The sequence below is a fragment of the Paralichthys olivaceus genome, chromosome 6 (genome assembly GCF_024713975.1).
Source record: "Paralichthys olivaceus isolate ysfri-2021 chromosome 6, ASM2471397v2, whole genome shotgun sequence".
Taxonomy (NCBI): domain Eukaryota; kingdom Metazoa; phylum Chordata; class Actinopteri; order Pleuronectiformes; family Paralichthyidae; genus Paralichthys; species Paralichthys olivaceus.
Genome location: NC_091098.1, coordinates 11,563,349 through 11,586,823, shown reverse-complemented (window position 1 = coordinate 11,586,823; position 23,475 = coordinate 11,563,349). Strand labels below are relative to the sequence as shown.

The following is a 23,475-nucleotide window of genomic DNA, read 5'->3' as shown; positions in this document are numbered from 1 at the left end:
AAGTCACTTGAAAGGCTAAAGTGAAATAATAATTTTGCCTTTAAGGAAGGAACTTTCTTTAAATAATTACAGTATTTATTCCTGGTAGAAGCATTTCACACTCACACTTGGTTATGAAACCCTGCATGTAGACATTACAGGAAGTCTGTGCAATGCTTTTGCATACTGATTTGTGAGTTTTCCTCCAACCATGTATAGGTGCATGGAAATGGTCAATGGGGCTTAACCTGCTCCAGTGTCTCATAACTCAGATTGATTAATGAAACCTTTACAACCATGAAAGATTTTCTTGCTTCTCTGTGTCTGCTGGGCTCTCTTCTACGTGCCTCCTCGACTCAATGCACAGTCCCAGCCTCGGAGTTTCAGCTGGAAGGAGATTATCTGATAGGTGGACTTTTTGATATTCATCACGTCAGCACCATTGATTATCATGTCAGACCAGAGGCCTTTGACTGCTCCAGGTGAGTTTTACAATGATTTTTTATCAATATGTTGCGACACTTAAGCTAATGGAGAAAATTCAGGGTAATAGACATTTACCTCTGCCAAGGACATTATATATCCAGCCCGGTTTACTGGTTTGTTTGCTGGTTGGCTTGTTTGTTTGTCAGCAGACTATCACAAAATCTCCTAAACAGATTTGGTGGAAGGATGCAACATGGGCCAAGTGGGAACTCATTAAATTTTGGGGCGGATCCTAACCGAAATTTTCTTTAACATTATGAGTTAGGTTGTATTTTAAAATTTACATCAATTTCCCCAGGAATAATGCATGGATCCTGTTTAATAAAACCAGGTACATTTAGGGAACTGATTTCTATGAATGTGTGCAATTTGGTGCTACTTGATTGAATTTAAGGGGACTGTGAGGCTTTGGCAGAGGTATGTGCTCTATAGAGTGCCATTCCAGTTTATTATATTTTCAAGAGCTGTGCAACATGAGATCAATAGCTCGACCTAGTCTATAGCGCCCCCTCTCTCTCAGGCACTGAGCTTGTTGCAAATAAGGATCTCTGAAACCAAACTGAGAACGCTAAACTCTACTGCTGTCTGTTCTTTGTCCACAGTCAACCCTTCCTTCTGCCAAATTATCGAAGGTTTCAGTTGATGAGATTCGCTGTGGAGGAAATCAACAACTCTACCGAACTGCTGCCAAATCTGTCTCTTGGCTATGAGATTTTTGACCACTGCTCAGACACACGGAATTTCCCAGCGATTTTTAACCTCATGTCAGTCAATGGCTTGATTGAAGCTTGGGGTGAAACACACAAGTCCAATGTATCTGACGTGATCGCAGTGGTTGGTCCTTTCACAACCACTCAGGCCCTGACCGTAGCCTCAATGTTCATGGTGAATCTCGTTCCTGTGGTAAGTTTGCCAACTGTATTTTTTTCTCCAGCTTGACTAAGTAATGAAAAATAAATGATATCAGGATGTAATTATCAATTCAAATAGTTTTATAATGTAAAACTGAATTTAACATTACATTTGAGGATTTATGTAAATGAATTTGATTCATTTCACTATTACTCTTTTGGCAGGTCAGTTATGGATCTTCTAGTTCTGTCCTTTCAAAGAAAGCTAAATTCCCCTCTTTCCTACGCACAGTCCATCCTAATAAAGACACCATAACAGTGATTGTTAGCATTCTGCAACACTTCAACTGGCGCTGGGTTGCCTTCCTTCACACTGACAATGATTTTGGCATTGATGGACTTGAAATGTTCTTAAATGTGATTAGGGACTCTGAGATCTGCCTGGCGTACACCAAAAGTCTCGATAACAAAATTAATTACTTGCAAATGTTCAAACAGATAGAGGAACAGAAAATACACATAATTATTGTTTTTGCTTCAAAAGTGAATGTTGAAGCTCTCATTGAATCAGCAATACAACTGAATATCTCAAACAAGGTGTGGATAGCAGATGATGGATGGGCCTTGAACAAGCAGCTCCCCAAAAAGAAAGGAATCAGAAATATTGGAACTGTGCTCGGAGTGTCTCAGACAGTCGTTGGGATACCTGGTTTCAGTGATTTCATCTCATCTTTTAAAAGCCACACTCAGTGTGGACATGAAGGACAGCAGACGTTGTGTAATCAGGTTTGCAACTGCAACAGCCTGAGTGCAGAAGATATCATTACAGCAGACCCATCTTTCTCTTTTCCTGTTTATTCTGCTGTGTATGCCATCGCTCACGCCTTACACAGTGTTTTGCAATGTGGAGCCAGCACATTTAATGACAGCACTGCAGTGTACCCTCACATGGTAAGTATACAATTAATCTCATTGAAGTTTCCCTCTTCATTGTGTGCTGGATCAATGTAAATAGTTCAGTCAATATCACACTATTTAGTCCAGCTTGTTTATTTGCCTACAACATTCAAATTCCACTGTACAGTTTTCTGGTGAAGCAATAGTTTTGTAATCTCTGTCTGTCCTCTACCTGTCCTTCAGGTATAGGATCCTCCTACTCTGTCGTTAACTCCAGACTGAATGAAAGAACGGGTGCAGTCTGATCAGTCCACATGCAGGGGAGGGAGAATGAGAGAGAACGATTAGAGCTGAAGTTGACACTAGAGAGCCTTTTTACACAAGTAATAGATCCACACCATGATGAAGCTCTTTTTTCAGTCTTTATAGGGATATTTGTAAGGGTTTGTCTGTAATGTCTACTGTCACCTGTAAACTTGAATCTGTTGATAGCCATCAAAACAGTGTCCATAGGTTTTGTGTGATTTCCACACACTTTTAGTTTTTTATCCTTTAAAAGTTTGGATTAGTGTGCATTCCCATACAACCATTGCCTTGGTGTCAGAATTAAACAAATGTCACGACCCTAGCTCGTAGAGAGAAAGGAAAGTACATAAACAAGCTGGAATTGGTAATTGAATTTAAAGTTATTTATTTACAGAGTTCCAAATAAGGTTTTAAACAATTGAAATGAGGCGAACAGAAACAAAGGCCTGCAAGTGTTGCTCAAACAAACAAATAGATATAACCAAAAGAGGACTCTAACCTAGAGCTAATGCTTCTTCAAAAACAAATGCAAAAATAATCTCCTCTAATAAACACTAAACCTGCAAACAGAACACAAAGTAAGCAACGCCCAAGAAACTAGTGAGGCTATACAGCAACACACTAAGTTTAACACTCACACAATTCATTCACATCCAACAAACAAAACGTATTGCCAATCAACCAACTCGAGAGACGCCTCAGCTGGAGACTATATAGGGCAGATGCTCTCTGCTGATTGGTTTAGCAGTCTGGGGATCCGCCAATCAGGAGGAGGGAGAGGAAACACCTGCAGGTGCTGCTGAGTGAAGGCAGGCCACGCCTCCACCTGTCGGGCCCAATCCTGCATCCGGGACTGCACAGCCTACTTAACATAAATACACAGAGAAATGACATATGCCGAGGAGATAGCCTGGCAGCCATAACAACAAACAAGTTGTACAGTCTGACAAATCTCTTCTTATAACCCGTCAGGAAGAGTATCACACTATTGTTGCTCCCTCCAACAGTGTCTGAGGCAGCTCAGCAAACTGAAGTGAAATATTATAACAAGCAGTAAGGTTTGGAGGTAGTTTAGTCATTTGAGGGAATTTGAGTATTTCCACAATTAGTAGAGTCAAAACTAATGATCAAAATTCCTTAAGATAAACGTATTTATGATTTTAGTCACCTGAGCTTCTGTCAAACAACATCGTTAAGATATCTCTCCTCTCATCATGATCACATATGCATCGAGAAGTTGCTCTGCAGGATTCAGTTTCTCTTGTTCACACATGCAAGTGATGCTCATCTGATCTTTGTGTGTCCACATCAGGTTCTCGCTGAGCTGAAGAAGTCAAACTTTACGCTTTTAAATCAAAGTGTTCAGTTCGATGAGAACGGTGACCCCAAGTTTGGATCCTATTCTATAGTTTTCTGGAACAGCAGTGGTAATGCGCAGGAGATCGGCTTTTATCATGTCCACCCATCGGTCAATTTTTTCATCAACAGCACAGAAATAGAGTGGTACATGAGTGGAGAGGTGAGTTTATTTTTTAACTTATCTTGTGTAATACAATACAATAAGATGATCAGTTTAATGTTTGTTTTGTTTCTTGATCTTTCCTCCATTGATCTGTGCATGTGTGTACATCTGTACTTTAATAAGTGCAGTGTATAAACAGTGTATAATGATGAAAATGATTTGGTTTGTTATTATCGGGTGCACATGTGTACAAACTTTATTTCATAAAAGCTGTTAATGTGTCAATGTGTAATCTACAGGCCCTTTTAGAAAGTGCCTATTGTTACATTTTATTTATAGTTTCCTGTGTATGTTTGTCTGCACACTTCACTGCATTCCTTCTTCACTTATGTACTTATAGATATTATATTCACTTCCATTATACTATTATTAGTTGTTTTTTAAATACGCATCCTGTACAGGTGCCTACTTCACTGTGTTCCCCAGAGTGTCCTGTAGGATATGTAAGAAAGTCAGATGAAATCCACAAGTGCTGCTTCACTTGTCAAATCTGTTCCAGTGGAACTTATGTCAACAGCACAGGTAAATAAATCCTTATTACTTTCAAATGGACACATGTATACGCTTCCATTTCAACTCTTAGATATTTAATATTGTGAAAAATTAAAGCAACTTGAATTGAACAAACCTTATCTTAGCAGAACATACATTATGAAATAAAAAGAGTTACACAACTTCCTCCACAGTCTGATTATCTTTTTACAACTGTATTAACAAAGTGTCTCTCTCTCTCTTGTTAAACAGAGGATCCCTACCAGTGCATGGCCTGTAAGGAGACAGAGTGGTCTGCAGAAGGAAGCTCATCATGTAACCTGCGGCTGGTGGAGTACATCCCATTCACAGACATTGGGGCTATACTGATCATGGTCGGGGCCTGGGCCTTGGTGGGCATCACACTCGCCATGTCTGTTCTCTTTGCCGTGAACTACAACACCCCTGTTGTCAGATCTGCTGGGGGACCCATGTGCTTCCTAATCTTAGGCTGCCTCAGTCTGTGTAGTATCAGTGTTTTCTTTTACTTTGGCAAACCAACTGTTTCTTTTTGTATCTTGAGGTTCTTACCGTTCTTCTTGTTCTACACTGTTTGTATCTCATGTTTTGTTGTGCGCTCGTTTCAAATTGTTTGCGTGTTCAAAATGGCTGCCAAGTTTCCCAAGCTGCACAGCTGGTGGATGAAGTATCATGGACAATGGCTGGTCATCTCTGTGGCATTTGTTACACAGGCAATCTTCCTTACCATTGGCTATTCCTCTGCACCCCCCAGGCTCTACAATGAAACAGTATGGTACCCAGATAAAATCATACTTAGTTGTGACTTCAATCTGAAAGCCTGCTTTGGTTCTATATTTATACTTCTGTCTCTGTGCAGTCTTTGCTTTATTTTCTCCTACATGGGAAAAGACCTCCCCAAAAATTACAACGAGGCCAAAGCGATAACGTTCTGTCTGCTGCTGCTGATCCTCAACTGGATCATCTTTGCCACTGAATACATGCTTTACCGGGGAAAATACATCCAAACATTTAACGCCTTGGCAGTGCTCTCCAGTCTCTACTCCTTTCTGTCGTGGTACTTCATTCCAAAATGTTACATCATCATTTTCCAACCTAAGAAAAATACACAGCAGTACTTTCAAGGTCTCATTCAGAACTACACCAAAACTATTAGCCAGTAGCTGACTGAGGCAAATATTTACACGCTGATATGAGAAAAGTTTTTTGAAAACTTTTAATACAGAACATATAATTTGGCTTTTTAATATATATATGTATTTAATATATTCAATGGTTGTCTTGTTTACTTTTCAGTCATCGTTTTTGCAGATATCTCTGCCTATTTAATCAGGTGTTTATTGTGGAATGAATTGAAAAGAACAATATTAAGTTAATTTTAAATCAAGACACCATATTAAAAATTAGTGGCACATTTACTGCCATTTCGCAAATGTTGGAAATATGTTCCTAAACAGAAGCTTGAAAGCTTTACCTTTGTACAAAATATAAATTACAATAATATGACGGACTGTGTCAGCCACATGGAACATTGAATTGTCACAATTATTTATCTTTTATTTTGATTAAATAGGCGACGTGATATGCCTCAGTTAGGCAGACACATAAATAATTATTAATGTTTATTGGTTTACTTTGTAATATTCTGAAGGAATTATATTTGAATATTTTACCTGTGTAATGTTAGTAAGATATAAAACACATATTTATAACATTATCTTGAAGTTATCCATGTACATTTGGTTGCTAGTGAATTATTCTTTCAACATCTTTGGACGTTGTGTCATTAGAAACTTCATATGAAGTTAACTTCGTTAACTCCATGAACTATCAAATATTTTCATGTATATGAACAGTACTTATATTGATTAATACAAATACATAACATGGAATGTGTACTGTTCTCTCTCAAGTTTTTTTAACTGGTGTAATTCAAATTTCACCACACGATGGCACCACCCCACAGTAACACTTCAAACAACAGCACCCCCCCCCCCACTTAAAAAACTGTATTTTTCTGTAACGTTAACATACAAAACTCTAAGCCATGCTCTTTAATGAATAACATCATACTGTTGAGCCTTTTATTCAAGTTTAAGATAGAAAGCAACGAAATAAACAACTTTTGTAATGATGTGAAAGTTAGGCTGGAGAGGTGGGGGTGACAAGCTTTTGTGCATTATGTACACTTGCATTTTATTTATTCTGTTTACACACATTTATCTAATTTAATTATTTTACTTTAATTCATTCAATCAATTATGAAACTAAGTCACTGGGGTAAAAGATTCTGGGCCTGTGGCAGTTGGATTTCTTCTCCCGTATGAAGAGATTAAGACTCAATTTGTCAAAGTTTATTGCTGCTCATACATTTGTATTTCTGATAATTTATTAAGCATTTAAAACATCTCGCCCCCTCTCATGCACAGTAGAATCTTCTTGTTCCTTCTCAGAGCCACATTATGAATTACATCCTCACTGCACTGTGATACACAATCGTGTTGCTGGACATTGGATGTGAGCACAGTTGTAGTATTTTCTAAAGGTATGAGATACCTTTACAGACATATCTAAGATAGTTGATGTGCATCTGCAAAGGTTTGGCCAAAAAATATATTAAGAGTAAAATGTTCATATCAGTCTAAACTAATAATCATCACAATCACTTCTTTTTTTTTAAGTTTAAAGACTTGTTGTTGCTCCTGAGTGAAGGTTGTGGTTTTTAACGCTTATGAGCAGGAGATGACAAACATTTTTCAAATCTGAGGGAGATCTGTTATGCTTGTGTAATAAATTACCTTAACAATATGTTGAACCTTTGTCATTTTGCTATAGTGATAATTATTGGTATTTTGATTGTGTGTGTGTGTGTGTGTGTGTGTGTGTGTGTGTGTGTGTGTGTGTGTGTGTGTGTGTGTGTGTGTGTGTGTGTGTGTGTGTGTGTGTGTGTTGCTATTGTTTTTATTGCAAAAATGTGTGTCTCCAATTCATTTATTTTGTTGGAAATGTATATTTGCTGTTTGGCTTCTGGTCCAGTTGTTCAACATTAAGTTGACCTGTTGTCACCACTGTTTGGGATACGTATAGTTTCCATGTCTGCAGTACATGTCGAGTATAAATACAGTGCATCACCCCCACTGATGACCTGAGACAGTGTGGGTCGCTGACATCCCACCACTTCCCTCTCCAGCTGAAGTTTCACGCCGTGCAGCTCAGTGAGACCGGGGCGCACATATCAAGTGAAACGGAAAAGGCCTTGCCGCAGGGGGTATGTGACCATTCCAGAGGGTAAATTGCCATTTTGTTGTAGCCATTCAGTTTCCTGGCGAGGAGAAGGGGAGGATGGACCGTGAAACTAGGAACGAATTGGTAAATAGTGCCACTTAGCATGGCATATGGCGCGCCTGGGGAGGCGAACGCTGACACCAACAAATTGACGATTTCATACCAATTTCACAATCACACTCACCACACACGTTGTCACGCAGATTTTGCGCATTGACCAACATGTGACTTGTTGCTAGATTTGCGTGATGCCCCACTGTTTGCTCTGGGTGATTGGGATAAGACTATTTAAAATTACAGGTTGACATATAATACTAATTTAAATGTATTTGAAATTGGTTTAAATAACTGAGGCAAGATCTAAATAGCATCTAAAGCATTAGTGTGTTCATAGGCAAACAATTCGTTTTTTGAATGATTTGTTATATACTTGAAGTGGCTAATTCTGCTGAGGGGGGCACATATTTCTGTTTTACAAAATATGGAGCGAGGAAAATCGGAGGAACGCCCCATGGCTTTTCACTCGTACCTTTCAATTTTCCACGTTAGCCAGATAAAGGGAAAGGCCTGGGAAAAAACTTGGCAAGCGACTGGTTCTTCCTTTTGCACCCCAAGCAAAAACAAAACACACATTAACTGGAGGCCGTTTAGGTTTGGTGGCCATATGGGATTTGTCTATAAATAATTTTCTTCTTTTATACCATGCTGGAGCCAATAGATCTGCCTCCATATTTCCCCAAACTTCAAATAACTCGTATTGCTCTCATTGCCACACATATTGATCAGTTGTGGTGTTTAGAATTCAGATTTAGAGGCAACTCATCCCAGTAAAACTATATTATTCTTTCTTGAGTGAGCCTGGATATCTTTTAATTTACTCACTGTTAATACAAACTGTGGTTCCTTTCAGCAATGATCAGTACTCTGAGTTAATTTTTAGTCATGCGCCATTGTGCCAATGGTCTACAGAGCCTGACACTGTGCGTAAAAAGATGGATCTCGTCAATTGGTCTGCCCGTAGCTCACAATCATAAATCCATCAAGTCAAAACTAAACTCCTGTGAGATGAATTACATTTGGACCCTTCTCCAGCTACTCCATCCAGTAGAAACATCATGACAGGTTCACCTCGGCGCAGAGGTAACATACAGGCCATGCGGAGAAAAGACTAAAGAATTTCCTCTCGGATCTGTTTTGATGTGCTTTTTAATCTCCAACCAAACGCTTCATTTCCACGTTGGTCATATGCCTGTTGTTTTACGCACGGCTAAAGACAGTGCGCCGAGGCCTGGTTATTCTCATTCTAATCTCACTCAAGTCGTTCAGAGTAAATGGCAGATGTTTTGCAATTCAAGGCGCATCAATGCCCATGCGCTTTAGTGTTTAACAATGGCGCGCTCCTTTTGTTAGGCACTTGTGTCTTTCAGTTCAGAGCTCGACAAAGGCTTCATCCTCCAGCGAGTTATAAAGTTACTTTCCAGTCAGTTCATTTCGGCTATTGAAAAAACCTTAAGCGATGTTAATGTGCACCTCTGGTCTTTTCATGCGGTAACCCCGGCACACACAGGCAAACAGAGGCCATTGTGTCCCCGAACCAAAGTAAGAAGTCTTTAAATAACCCGAGGAGCACTCCATAGAAATTCATGATGCTATTTCTATTTGATGTTTGATCAGAGCTTCGTCAACAGGCCCGTCGCGTGGCTCTCCAGACAGTCCAGTCCATATTTATAATATTTCCAGTGCACATCTCCACGTACCTGCTCATGTTCTACTGTGCCCTTGTTACGCACAATGAGTTTTGGTCACACCACTGCTGCCTCGGGTCCATATGAATGGAAGGCGGTTCATCGATTTGCTCCGCTCACGGTGAGCCAAATTATGGGCCTGTGTTTGCATATTTTAACTGCGTTCAGCTATGATGTCCAAACATGGAAAGCTTTTAACTTACATGCACCGCAATGCATGCATTTACTAAATTGAAGATGTATGGTAGAAATCTGTTCAAACTTTGGTCAGTCTTAATTGTATTCTGCACATAATTACTTGTAGACTTACAAACAGTGTAAGGTGTTGTTATTAGAATCCGTCAGGTCAATTTATATGGCTTTAGATCATTTTTAATTTATATAAACGTACATGTAGTTAGATCCTGGGATTCTTTGTCATCTATTGTTATTCTTAACCACGATTACCCACCTATTGTTTTCCTCAGAACTGCCCTAAATGGAAGATGTAGCTAACCACTGCATTTCTTTTATCATAGGCCACTGTTTGGCGTGGGCCTATAACCATTGGCTTGCAAATGTCTCAGTTTCCCTCCAGGCTGAAAAAAGTTTATTGCGGTAATTGCATAATTGCTTCACTAATTGTTGTTAACAAGTTCCCCAATAGTCCAATTATTACAGCAGCAGTGACGGGACCCCGCCGGCAGGCATCCATGACAAAGGTCCGATAGGGTTAATGAATGACCCGGGGCTGAAAAGTGAAAGTGCAGTGAGAGCCCCGAGCCTTTTTATAAACATACACTTAACTTGTTCTTTAATGGCACTTGCATTATTACGTCAAATTGGGACACAAGTTTCTCGTTGCGCCATTCTCATGGATAGACGAGGACACAGCGGCCTTTGAGAGGTGTGGTATTGGAGGGAAGGTGTTTTAAAGTCTGTCTCCATTCCTTCACTGTACAGAGCAGGAGATACTTTAGTAAATAGCACCAGTCTCGCTGTCATTCTGCAAATCACCCCTCTCGCCTATATGGGAGCCAACACTAATTGAAATTATACCGAGTAATCAGCGGTGAAATCCCCCCTCTGAGGCGCAGAGTCACCAGACAGGCGACTGTTGTGATGCCACCACTCCGCGCTCAAAGCAGCGCTCCACGGTCTGCTGTTAAAGAGCAGGCGTGAAAACGCACATAATGTGGCGCTGAGACAGGACAAAGGCCTCCAGAGAGATCACTTACACCAGGACACCTCGGCCGAATTTCATACCGATTAAATGCTTCAGAATACAACACGGCGACTGTGGCCTGCAATGTTTCGGTACATTTTACGCAATTATCGTACGACACGAGCCCAGCATGTCTGCGCTTCATGTCAGAAACATCCGAACATAAAGCTGTGATTTAGGTCTGAGAAGCCAGTCAGGCTGTCATCAACGAAAACACATCGATTATAAAGCAAATAATACAAATATCCTAAAAGTGTGTCAGCTCACAGTTGATAAGTTGAAATATAAAAAAGGATAATCATATGAGGATTAATATGATAGGCCTATAATGGGGACAACAAGGAAACGCCTCTGAGGCATTTAAAACTTAAATCTGCTGATTTAAAGTTGTGAATTAAAGTTCTGCAGATTGTACAGGAGCTCTGTGCTATGAAGGGGGGTTATTAGAGCAGCTCTGTTTGTTCACTTTAGAAGTGGAGGGAAACTTTTGATGCTCACACGTTTGTGGTCACAAAGCAGACGAGAAGAAAAGATCAATGGCGCACCATTATAAACTGGCCTCTTTTCATGGGCGCTCTCCCCAGACTGAATACAAATACCCCTCCTTTATAAGCACACCCTCAGCCATCTTAACACACGCATTGTGTACGGAATCACGCAAGAGCACTTGGGTGACATGGCTTTGTCACTATCATTGTCACGATCTAAACCAACTTCATATCTCTGGTTATGGAAATGAACAAGTGACTGTAAATATAGTTGATAGGATACATCCAACAGTTTTATCAGAAATGACTCATGATGGTCAAGTGTGGCTCTTAATTCCATTTCATTATCTGATGGTCTGTGTGTGCGCACATGACGCGCAGTGGACTGCAGTGAGCCTATAGTCAACACATTGTTTCAGCTGCGATGACTTTCCCAAGCCTTCAGTCCTTTCAGGGAGCAGTGTGGAGAATCGGGAGGCGAGGGAGCGAGGACAAGGGGCGGCCCGCGATTCTCCTCGGTGCCTCAGTGCGCCTGGTACGAAAACAAAACCTGGAGACGCACAATGGCCTAAGAATCTTTAAGTGTTGCTAAAAAATTTAAAAACCTTGCGGTTACACGACTGGTGTTAGTGTATAAACAAATAAATACACTTGCACATTTGCCTCAATTAAATAATCAAGCTTAACTGGTACAGCCTGACAGTGTGCAGGTGTGACAGTTTGACCAGGATCACCAGAAAATCGGAATGTGGTGTGGACACGCATGGAATTACCACGGTGCTGCCTTCGAGCGGGTGGCGTGAAACTCCTTCATAAAAGAGGCAACAGTGGGCACACTGCTCACCAACAAGAACCATATGATCAGCCATTATGTTTATGATTTATACGCTTCTCTGTAGGTGTTTGCCCCACACGTTGATCGGTGGACATTTACACCTATAGCCTTAATATAACCATTATACAGTCTACTGTAAGGTAGGACAAAGGACGTTTATTTATAGCAACTATAGGCAAGTTAAAGAGCTAAATACAATATCAAATCATGACAAAGTGTAAAAGCAACACAAGATAGATAGATGGATGGATAGATGGATAGATAGATAGATAGATAGATAGATAGATAGATAGATAGATAGATAGATAGATAGATAGATAGATAGATAGATAGATAGATAGGTAGATGGATACACTAAAGTGTTGTAGGTCATGTCAACACATGTGGAATAAGTGGTAGGAAATTCACAATCATGTTCTATGAGTCTAAGTCTTTGGTTGGTTTGTCATATGACGCCAATGTTCCTCATGTGAGACTTCAGGCGGGACTGTTTGCATTGAGATGTTAAGTGGGCGAGTCTCTATATAAATCCACTCAGGCTAAACTCAGCTCATTCATTCGTGCGCCGAAGAGGGAGGACAGACATTAACTCCAAGAGACAACAAACAGAATGGTGGCGACAACAGACTGCGTGGAAAAGTCCAAACCCATCACTGGAACCAAGGTGTGCAGAGCAACGCATATAGAAGAAGTGTATTCAAGGATTAAACTGACTTTCTCTGAGGAGGGTTGTGTGCTGTATTAATTGTACCTGTTATTTTCAACAGGTATCCAAACCACTGATGGAAAAGAAACGAAGAGCTCGCATAAACAAGTGTTTGGACCAGTTAAAATCGCTTCTGGAGAGCTTCTACAGCAGCAATGTATGTAGTCTTTTTTCGCATTGTAATTCCAAATAAAATAAGAGATTATTGCAAAGAATTTGTCTCAATATTTTCATCTCTTCACTCAGATTCGAAAGCGCAAACTGGAGAAGGCCGACATCCTGGAACTCACTGTGAAACACCTGAGGAACCTCCAAAGGATTCAGAGCTGTGAGTTAAAAACTTATTCTTCCAGTTCATCACATTTTCAAACGCTGGGCTAATTTAGGATGATTTACGCGCAGATTTACGCAAACTTTTACGCATAGATCCTGACCGCCTCTGACCCTAACATGTCTTTCATACATTTTCAGGCTCTGTCGGTGCTTCAGAGTTTTCTGATCACAAAACCGGCTTCCGAAGTTGTTTGGCAAACGTCGACCAGTACTTGATCATGGCGGACACCTTGAACGGGGGCGACCGCTGGATGTTATCGCAGCTCTCCGGTAAACTCAGTCGCTCTCTGCAGGGACGAGGGCAGGTCTCCAGCACCATGGACAGCGGCCTGGTCCGCGCTGAGGCACGGGAGGAGGAGGAGGAAGAGGAGGCGCGGAGGCTCCTTCCACCTGCGGCCGGACCCGAGGAGGGAAACACGGCCAGATCCACAGTACAGAGACTCAACAGTGCAGGCACGTCTCGTTTTCCACCGAGTGAGGAGGCACGACCGCCCCGTGGAGCCAAACAGGCTGTCGGTATTGAAAACAGTCCCAGTCACAAGAAGCGCCTCTCGGTCAGCCACAGGAACGAAGCAGCGAACAGTCAACACAGTGTCTGGAGGCCTTGGTAGAACTGATGAAATGTATACTTAAAACTTGTATGTTTATATTTGCACTGTATAGATTTTCACATTATGCTATGACTTATTTAGGTAAAACTGTATATGTTCTATATTTTCCTAATAAAATTGACAAAATAAAGAACATGTCTTTATTTTATTCAAAGTTGTGAAAGATTTGCACGTGTGAAAGGGTGCTGTAGCCTTATACAACGTGTACTAGATTCATGGGAAATAATGTGTGGATTTAAACACTGACTTCTTGACTTCTTCTTGACCTGAGCCCGCCTGAAGAAACTGGTTGGTTTTGTGCGGGAGATGATCTTAAGATGCACAATAAACTGAAGGAAGGTGACGTGATAAGTGATATCTTTAACTTTAACTTTAAAGAAGTAGGTCCATTTTCACTTTTGTGGTATGACCAAAGTAGATGAATACATGCACTTAAAATACAATGGAAGGGTAAAATTGTGTTAAACCTGGGAGAAATGTATTAATAAGTATTAATAAATAATATCATCATAGGTTTATGACAATTTGCTATGTTTTCAAAAATGTATCCTCCAATCAACTCGTCGAATTTATTCACAGTGAAGAAATAATTTTGTGGTAGTGATTCAGAAAGTAAAGAAGAAAATCTAACTAAATCAAGTGTGTAAATAGAAAACCTACATCCAGAAACTGATGGATAGAAATTAATGATATGACCATTAGAGACGTTCCCAATAATTTGTCTTCTAATCAACACCTCCATTTAAAATACAATCAAGAAATCATTTTGTGGCTCTGACACAGAGACAACAAAAGAGAAAAGATCCAGGGGAGTGGGTTCAGCCGTCATTTCTTCTTTTCTTCTCTGCTTTCATGCGTAAGTACCGAAACAGTGGCGCTCAAATCAAATACGTGTAGAACAAATGCAACAATTTTCTGCCACAGGCTGCAAATTACACGCTCCCTTCTCCGTCTCCCGTGGACACGCATATATCAAGTAGCCCATCAGAAACAAAAGAAATACACTGTATTTCTACCATGTCATCATTAAACTCATCCTTGCGTCCTGGAGTTCCAAACCAGGACCATCATCTCGACCACCTCTTACTTAATAACATACTCACAATCAACTTATTGCACCTTTTAGGTTTTATGCGCAAAAAACATAACCAGTCCACCAGCCAGATGTTTTTAAAGTTTACAGTTTTCCTCTGCAGTTTGGCAGGGATGTCATAAAGTGTATTCTTCAGCAGCAGCTCTGCAGAGGATGGCACCTGACAGCGAGGAGAATCGCTCGAAACGCCCACAACTCTTTCAGACCCTCCAAAGACCCCGTGGAAGTGAAGGGACTCTTCATGGGCAGTGCAAGAACCAGCCAGTGCCTCTCACTTTTTGTGTTTGCCTTAAATGAACAACTAACTCACAGCTCCAAACCCCTCATGATAAGTACACCTGTTTTTTATTCCAGCTTTTTCTTTGGTCGGACTTTTTAAGAAATATTCTCCCACATCCACACATCTGGTGAGACCTGCGGAGGCGCACAGCACAAGAAGAGTTTGTTTTATCCAGGAAAAAGAAAAAGCCTCGTGACTTCCACTGAAAGCACTTAAACTCTGTCTGAGTCTCTCTATGAACTCTCCTCAGCATTGTTTAAGTTGCTTAGTTTGGTTTGCCACAAGAAAAGCAGCGCATATAATTGCATAGAACCGAAGGGATGGAGAGTAAGTTATTAGCATTAGATTGGGCTCAGTGAAGCGCTCTTAAGAGAGCAGACGTGGATGAAGTGCGCGCCTCTGTCCTCTGCTCCTTTAGGTTCAGCGCAGCCTCAGAATATGATTTTCTATGTCACATATATCTCCTGATGACTTATTAACACAAACCATATGTGACTCTCCCAGGACTCCTGATTAAGCGTGACTCTCATACAATGGGGCTGGTCAAGTGTTCCGGGCAGGTTCCAGCTGGACCCACAACACACCATAGAAACCTCCCTTGAACATGCTCACTGCACTGGACCACACCACCGTGTTCAGATCTGACACTGAGGCATCGATAAGAGACTATGGGCTTGAAAGAGAACAGACCTCCACCAACAGTCCCCTCATCAAACTACACTAACTTCATTAGATCCAGATTTTTATTTGGATCTGCTCCAATCCTTCAGTTTTTCTAATTTTCTCTAAAAGTTTTACAGCATTTTGCCATTCATTTCCCAACAAATTCCCAGAAATTGTATTGGTATTTTTTCACATTTTTCAATGTATTCTGTTGATTGTCAGTGATTTTTAAAAAAAAATTAAAATATCTTTTGGTAATAGTTTTTTCTTTCATTAATTCTTTATAGTTTTCTAGATGTAAGAACTTTTCCAGAAATTTCCCAGATATATGAATAATTTTCTGTTCCATGAACCTTCAATTTCTTCTCAGGTGGTCAGGTATTTTATGGATGGGGGGTCGTCCAGGATTTTGGGGGAAAAAACGTTTTCTGGGGAAGTTTTTTCCCCCAGAATGCTTCAGCTGCCCCGCTCTGTTCATGTTTGGGAACACCTTACATTTTTTGCAGTGTTACATTATTGGCCTTGATGTGTCCATGTCGACATGAAAAAAAAAGGAAAGACACTCATGATTGCAAACTCCACAACAAACAGGAACACATTCAATGCACCTGGTTTACAACAAACACTCTGAAGCATTGTCTTGTGAATTTAATCAGTCATATCTTTTTTTTAACCAAGTCATCTTTGCACAAGAAAATCATAACATTTAACATCATTCATATTTGAATCATAAATCTTTGAATATGTTACAAAATTATACTTTAAAATTGTAAACACAACAAAATGCAAAAAATCTATGACAGAGCAAAGTTTGACAGGGGAATGTGATGTTATGCTGCCAAAGAAATAGACATTTCTACTAACTTGTCCAATCAAAAAGGCTGCAACGAGTGAGAGGTACAATATTACATGAAAATTCAAACTAAACATCTAAATGACACCAGATGACTGAAATCATAAGTGCCAAACATTATTATCTGGATGGTAACAGCAAAAAGTTTCACAAATAATAGAGCTGTCAAAAGGGGATATTTTCATTTCATATTATCTTTATACTCTTTGAGACTGTACATCTAATTTGTGCAAGTACATTCATGATCGCAGGTAAAGTCAAAGCTCAATGTTGGTTCTGCAATTATTTGTCAACAGAAGAGTTTTCGCACCTTTTAGTCATTTGTTTGACTCAGAAAGTGTTTTAATTTTATTTTAAAAGTGGGATTTGTAAAGTCAGCTCCATTGTAAAGGTCACTCCATCCACAGTGCAGTTTTGGTCCTTGGCTTTTTATACCTTCCTTCGATGTGAAATAAGCATAATTTCTCTCCAAATATGTCGTTATACAAAAGTCTAAACTGTAATTTTTCTACAGTATGTCTGACTGATGCTTACATTTCATTTACATTATTTATTGGGCCAAAAAAAAAGACTAAAAACCTTCCAGAATAGGACCAATAGAAGTCTTAATGTAAGGTCATAGGGTAAATTACCAAATACAATGCTAACAACTCAAAGCCATTTCCATTCGACTCACAACGTTCTTTACAGCAACATGTTTGTGGCTTTACACACCAGCATTAAGTTATGCTACATCTAGTTGGCCTGAAGGCTACGGCTAAAGACCATCACTGGTGCTTTTCTAACATGTTACTGAAACAAATGTGTGATGCAAGCTGGCGTGCTCCGCTGCAAAGGATAAAGCACCATTTCCAGATCTGATGTTCTGTGTGCGAATACGCAATGTGGCAAACATCTGTTGTGCCTGATGATCAAACCAAAGTTGACGTGAACATGTGAATCATACGAACTGTGGGGAAATCTTATAAGTAAAGTCTCATTAAACAATAAAGAACACCAAAATCATAAATCCAACCTCCTCCATATATACATGACATGTCAATCTTCTATTAAAACCAACTTCACATTTTCATTAAGAATTTCTGGGGTCACACAAGAGTTTGGGATAACCACTCTCAGTTTCTTTTTCAACATAGGGTGCATCATAAAAACTTTTCATGTGTAGCAAATAATAATGTTAATAGATCAAAATAAAGTAAATATGTGTTGAAGCACAACCTGAAGTCTCAACGTAGATGAGCGGCGTTCAGGGAAAGTTTGGTTTAAAATCAAATGTGTTCCTACAGCAAAACACAAAACCATTACAGGCCAAATAAAACACAAAGTGAGTTTTCAGCTCCAAGTGCAAAAACAAAAAAGAAAGAAGAAAAACACCACCCAAACAATTACCTTCTCAGATTATTTGAGTATTTCATTAGAAACAATATCAAACAGCAAAAACAAGATGTGGGAATGTTCACGCCATTTAAAAAACAGTTTCTTTGTGTTAGTGCTGGAAACAAAAAGTGTCCTCTGTTGATGTTCTGTGACGTGAAAGCCGAATAATAGGTTCATTCAACTGTTTCACCAGGCTACATGCTAAATCTACATCAGGTCCATTCAGAAAAAACTCCAAAGGCCATTTAGCATAACTGAAGCCTATTTATCGGTGGTAGCCTGTAGCAAAACAGAGTGGCACAAGTAAAAAGGCCAAATCATTAACTTTTCCATAACCACAAATGTTCAAGTGGTTTTCATGATGACAACTTAAAAAGAATAAAAGGGAAAACATTGCTTTTAGGTGGTGGAGCCGACAGAATCAGACTGAAAGGTGATGTATCCCGAGGACGATGCCGAGGGTGTGCTTACAAAACTGTTTGTGCTTCCTTTACTCTCTGCCTTGCTCAGGTGCTTCTGATGCCTCCAGTCAGCTCCAGCACCGGCCCCTCCTCCACCGCCTGTCCTGGGCCGACAGGTGGAGTGTCCCGCAGTCTGCTGGCCGCGCCCAGGAGAACCCACCTCACCCTGCCTTTTCCCGTCCCGCATGCGCTCCCGGTGACCTTTACTGGAGCTACAAGCCACGGGGCTCCTCTTTCCACTGGGTCTCTCCTGTTTGGGGGTACCCTCAGGTGAGTTGCTCCAACTGCTGCTCCTTTTGTGTTCTGAGAGCCTCCTGAGTGCCTGAGGCTCACACTCAAAGTCTGTGAGTGGAAAGTGAGGCAGGATGACTGTGTGCTGTTCATACACATTGGGGATGAGCGAGATGGTGGACTTGCGCCGCGGGCTCTTCCTGGGGCTCGGCAGCGGCGTCTCATCTATAAAGTTGATCACCTCATCGCGACTGAAACACAGCAGCTCGTCCTCGTAGCGCTCGCCACCGCAGACCACGCGTGGCAGGTGCTTGAGGGAGTGCATGCTGTCCTCAGATCGCCGACGCTTGCGATGTGGGTGATGGTGATGGTGGCTCTCCTCGTGGTAGGAGACCAGGCTGCTCCTGCGCCTCTCGTGGCGCGGCAAGGTGGAGCTGTAGTGGGCACTCACTATCATGTCCTCGGTGGAGCCCCAGCGGTGCAGGTATGAGGGGATCCGGTCGCTGGTCCACATGTCTGTTTCGTCGTGGGAGTATCTTCTTGTAGGGGGCACCTGGACTCAAGACACAGACCAATCCTGTCAGTCAGCAGATGTATTTGACATTCACTCAATCACACACACGAGCCAGCATTAACACTACACATTAAAGGGATAGTTCACTGAAAAAGGAATATTCACTCATTAACTACTCACCACTATGCCGATGGAGGGGTGGGTGAGGTGTTTGAGTCCACAAAACATTTCTGGAGTCTCAGAAGTAAACTTTGTAGCAGCCGAATCCAATACAATAGAAGTCAATGGTGTCCTCTTCTTCAGACGTGATAAAACAACAGAAAAAAACACAACATGCCTCCGTTCTGCTCATGTGGTGTCATCGAAGTGTCCACAGGCCCCGACATTCACATTCGAAACAAGATCATTTACACCATGTTGTAAGACTTCAATTGTATCAGACTCAACTGTATTGGATCTGCTGCTACAAAGTTTACCCCTTTAACTTCAGAAGTCTTTTGTGGATTCAAACACTTCGCCTCTCCGTCGGCATTGGGGTGAGTAGATAATGAGGGAATTTTCCTTTTTCAGTGAAGCATGCTTTTAAGAAATGCTATGTTATCAATGTAGATTCACCTATATAATAAGTTATATAGAAGATATTACGTGTAGGATTCTTCAAGGTTACGTGGCTGTAAGTGCCACTTTGATAGCGGGTGCTAATTTTAGTGAAACAGGAAACTCAAATACCTGCTTTTGAGCAGATTACATTGCAGAATTTATCTTTAGTGCCATAATTCAGATACTGTGTTTGTGGAATATCCTACATGTAACATGAGCGTTCATCAAAGATTATAAGAGGAATTTTGTGAATCTATTTTTTAGCAAATCCCTCAGATGTCTATTGACTGTTTTTCATTAGCAGGCTTATAACGTGTCCATTATTTGGAAATGAAACTGCAATAGTAATTGATAGTTCTCTACATGTTATACTCACATTCCATTCTGTTCTGACAACTATGCAAGAGAGAAAGGGTTTGTCAAGGTGACGTCAAGAGCCACAAGATTGATATCAGCCTGCCCCCCAGTGGCGGCTTTTGGTAGATGCAGATAAAAAAAATGAGACAGCAGACGATACAGTAGCACGTGAGTGTGTTGGGGGGGTGGGGGGATGGGAGGAGATGAACAGCAGAGGGCAGCACAGGCATTAGAATGGAGGAAGATGCAGGACAGACTTGGCAGGATGGAGTGAGAGAGAGAGAGAGAGAGAGAGAGAGAGAGAGACTAACAACTAACATGCAAATAAAGCCAAAGAAGCTTTATTCTGCAATCGAACCACTTCAGAGGTGCAGTAGCACATCCCAAATGGAGGTGCTATTTGATAGGGATTTGAATTTGTTGATTCATGGTCTAACTGGGCCTTTACACCTCCCCTCCCCCCAGCAGCGACAATGTGACGTGACTGTTTCATTGTTGTCATCCTGTAACTGAAAAAAATGCACCTCGTTTGTTTCTCAATCACACATATACAGCGGGAGAGCAACGAGTGATACTTTGCAATCAAAGGATCTAATGTCATGAATAGAGGCGTATCGGACACAAAACAATATATGGAGTGATGGTTTGACGTGATGGCAGCTACTGTATACATCTCTGTTTCAACTTTGAACTGTTCAGTAGAATGTTAGAAATCTGGGGTTTCACTTTTGTTATACTCAATAGGCAATTTATTGGAATGGATGAAATTCCTTGGGCTGCATACTGCGCAGAGGAAATAATGCTAAGTTGTTTATGACAAAGATGACACAGTGTTAAGATGCTCTGTTGAAGTTAATACTGTGTGGGTTGCATCAGTTGTTTCTGGAGTTACAGTACATATTATCACCACAGTCTTTCAGGCCAATACAAGCAAGAATTTGAAAAAAAACCATCTTAACAATTTAATCAGCAATTTCATTCAGTTTGATCCAATGTCTGATTGTGGGCCGGATTTGAGAGCTTATTGAGTTAAATCAGTATTGAAAATAAAGCAGAAAAAAGTTTTTTGTTGTATTGTCCTAAAAGGCTGTGTGTTAGCACAAGCTTTGGTGCGAATGCAGGCTGAAAAGGAGGATTTCACAGCTCTGCATTTCACTGGGATGGATGCTGGATCCAATGGACATAATGCTTATGGGTAGAACATGAGCAGATGTTTGTAGTTGTTTCCTGAAACCTTAAGGGATTCCTGAAATGTAGAAGGTAAGTCAGTTACTAAACTCTTACCCTCTTACAAGATAAAAATGCACTAAGTTGCATGTAGCTCCATGGCTGATATACATCTTAACTAGTTGATAAATGATCTAATAATATGTTGATGGAGCTGCCTGATGGTCATATTTACCTAACATTAGTCAGTAAGAGTGTATTTTGGATTAATGAGACAAAAATGGCATATCTGGAAGAGATAGCATCACAATATGTAAGATGCAAGATACTGTCAAGGCCCACAAGGCCATTTCACCATGCACATTAGCAATGAAGTATCATTTAATAAAAGTTCAATTGATCAGGTAAAAGAAATGAAGAAAATCAATGAAAATATACCTGCAAATACTGCATTTTATCTTCCTGTTGTTCCCTCAATGGATACCCTTGTAGAACCCCCCTTTCTAAGGTTGAGAACTCATACTTGGCTTTACGGTCTATCGTCACGATTTCAGGCGCCGAGCTATAGTCATATGGTCTGTCATATATTAAGTCGGCATGAATTCCTCCATCTTGGCTGTTTTCTGCAAAGCGCAGAAAAGCACGGGCGTCAGGATTAGAGAGCAACGGACTCAATACACAAGACAGACAGACAGACAGACGAGGAGATAAGAGAGACAAGTTCAATTGTTCTCTAATTTGCTGTGTTTTCTTACGAGCCTCCTCAGGAAAATAAGATTTAGATTAAAAATGCCACCAAAGTGACCAATAATTAAATGTAAATGTTTAATAAGGGGATGTAAATTTGGGTCTGAATTTAGAAACAATGCCAAATAGTAATACAAATAATGGTCAGTGGTCTTTGTGCATAAATGAATACTCATTGAGTTTGTTTCCCAGTAATGCATTCATGTTCATTAAAGATCAATTGGAGATGGGTGTAAAATGCTGATCTGGAGGAAAATGTTGGGCCAAAAGATGGAGGATGAGAGTGGCTATTTGCACAGGCAGCTTGGCATGCAAAGTCAGTAGCTTTGGAGAAACAGGAAACAATCCTTATACATACAACTGTGATGAGTTATACATGGCAAGCCCTCTGGAAAAAAACAGAGAACTGGCAAGTGTTAATTTTCACACAGAATATATGGACTGCCCTGTGTTGTTTTATGGCTCCTGCTGGACATGGAGCAGTTATTGGGGAGGGTGTCAGGGGGGAGAGGGTCAGAAGGTTCGGGAGGTTAGAAACAGGGGAGAAGGGGTTCAGATCAGGTTGAGTTTAAACAGAGCCACTACGAAAAAAAGACTGAATGTTCATACTGTCATTAGTTTGCATGAACTGTGGCGATCTGGTCATGGAACGTGTCCACCAACGTTCTCATGATTATCATGTGACCTCATTTTGGGAATGAATTTTGGTGAAGTGTCTGTGATTCCATGTGAAACGTTTCAGTCCCTTTGGACACACAATTATATTTCTGTCATTATGTCTTTCTGCCTCTAAAATACACAGTATTCTGAGGATTAGGTGTCAACCCACATTACAAAAATAAAAAGTAGATTAAAACAAAAAAAAGAGAATGATAAAATAATAATTATATATCCAGTATGTATCAATAATTTATTTAAACCTATTTCTGTGTTGTGTTCTGTGTTGTCTTGACTGCATCCCTTTGTGACTTGAGGGAAATATGACCATCACAATGACATGAAGATGCTTTTCAGCTTTAGTATATATGTTCCATTTTCATTATGTAACTTATCTAATGCATGGGAAATGGTTATTTTTATCATCCTCTCATGAAAGGGGATTCTAGAGGAAGCTTGGAGTGCATGCATTGGAGTGAAAAAGAAAAAAAGTTCCACACGTCTTTCGTCCGTCAATATATCTTTCTTTCCCAAAGTATTTTTTTAAGTACACACCACACATAAAAACACATAAAAACACATATTTGACACTTCAGTCTCATCTCCTGACAACCGAGGGTCACATGATAGGTCACATGATAACATTTGACCAGTGATTTCAGACCTCAAACTTAAAAATATCATCATGACAATTTTAAAGATAATTCACATGTACAA

The 23,475-nt window shown here is 40.4% G+C and overlaps 3 protein-coding genes across 5 annotated transcripts in view; 2 read left to right on the top strand and 1 right to left on the bottom strand.

The window, feature by feature from the left end:
* Positions 1 to 276: 276 nt before the first annotated feature.
* On the top strand, positions 277 to 5,714 carry LOC109630564 (taste receptor type 1 member 1-like). Its single transcript, XM_020088828.2, has 6 exons — positions 277 to 461; positions 1,068 to 1,368; positions 1,542 to 2,267; positions 3,832 to 4,038; positions 4,443 to 4,563; positions 4,786 to 5,714. Exons 1-6 carry the CDS (start codon positions 277 to 279, stop codon positions 5,712 to 5,714), a joined length of 2,469 nt encoding a protein of 822 aa, XP_019944387.2.
* A 6,935-nt stretch (positions 5,715 to 12,649) lies between these two features.
* Positions 12,650 to 13,903, top strand: her3 (hairy-related 3). Its single transcript, XM_020089000.2, has 4 exons — positions 12,650 to 12,772; positions 12,876 to 12,971; positions 13,061 to 13,142; positions 13,286 to 13,903. The coding sequence occupies exons 1-4, from the start codon at positions 12,719 to 12,721 to the stop codon at positions 13,756 to 13,758; spliced, it is 705 nt and encodes a 234-aa protein (XP_019944559.2). The 5' UTR covers positions 12,650 to 12,718; the 3' UTR covers positions 13,759 to 13,903.
* A 2,524-nt stretch (positions 13,904 to 16,427) lies between these two features.
* Positions 16,428 to 23,475, bottom strand: part of LOC109630492 (probable G-protein coupled receptor 153) — a 33,122-nt gene continuing 26,074 nt past the window's right edge. Inside the window, exons 5-7 of one of the 3 annotated variants that reach the window (XM_069527157.1) lie at positions 22,460 to 22,489; positions 20,207 to 20,226; positions 16,428 to 19,269 (exon numbers count right to left, since the gene is read on the bottom strand). In XM_069527157.1, the coding sequence (XP_069383258.1) occupies positions 18,424 to 19,269; positions 20,207 to 20,226; positions 22,460 to 22,489 (896 nt within the window). In that variant the 3' untranslated portion in view covers positions 16,428 to 18,423. Of the gene's footprint in view, positions 19,270 to 20,206; positions 20,227 to 21,792; positions 21,978 to 22,459; positions 22,490 to 23,475 lie in introns of all 3 variants that reach the window. The other 2 variants (XM_069527158.1, XM_020088721.2) reach the window with 2 other exon arrangements.

What these genes read in the sequence shown, in the direction of transcription:
- LOC109630564 (XM_020088828.2), top strand. Translation starts at nt 277, where the DNA reads ATGAAAGATTTTCTTGCTTCTCTGTGTCTGCTGGGCTCTCTTCTACGT. An exon ending in TGGTGAATCTCGTTCCTGTG is followed by an intron (nt 1,369 to 1,541) that starts GTAAGTTTGCCA and finishes CTCTTTTGGCAG; the next exon opens with GTCAGTTATGGATCTTCTAG. An exon ending in AACTTATGTCAACAGCACAG is followed by an intron (nt 4,564 to 4,785) that starts GTAAATAAATCC and finishes CTTGTTAAACAG; the next exon opens with AGGATCCCTACCAGTGCATG.
- her3 (XM_020089000.2), top strand. Translation starts at nt 12,719, where the DNA reads ATGGTGGCGACAACAGACTGCGTGGAAAAGTCCAAACCCATCACTGGA. An exon ending in AACCCATCACTGGAACCAAG is followed by an intron (nt 12,773 to 12,875) that starts GTGTGCAGAGCA and finishes TATTTTCAACAG; the next exon opens with GTATCCAAACCACTGATGGA. An exon ending in CCTCCAAAGGATTCAGAGCT is followed by an intron (nt 13,143 to 13,285) that starts GTGAGTTAAAAA and finishes ATACATTTTCAG; the next exon opens with GCTCTGTCGGTGCTTCAGAG.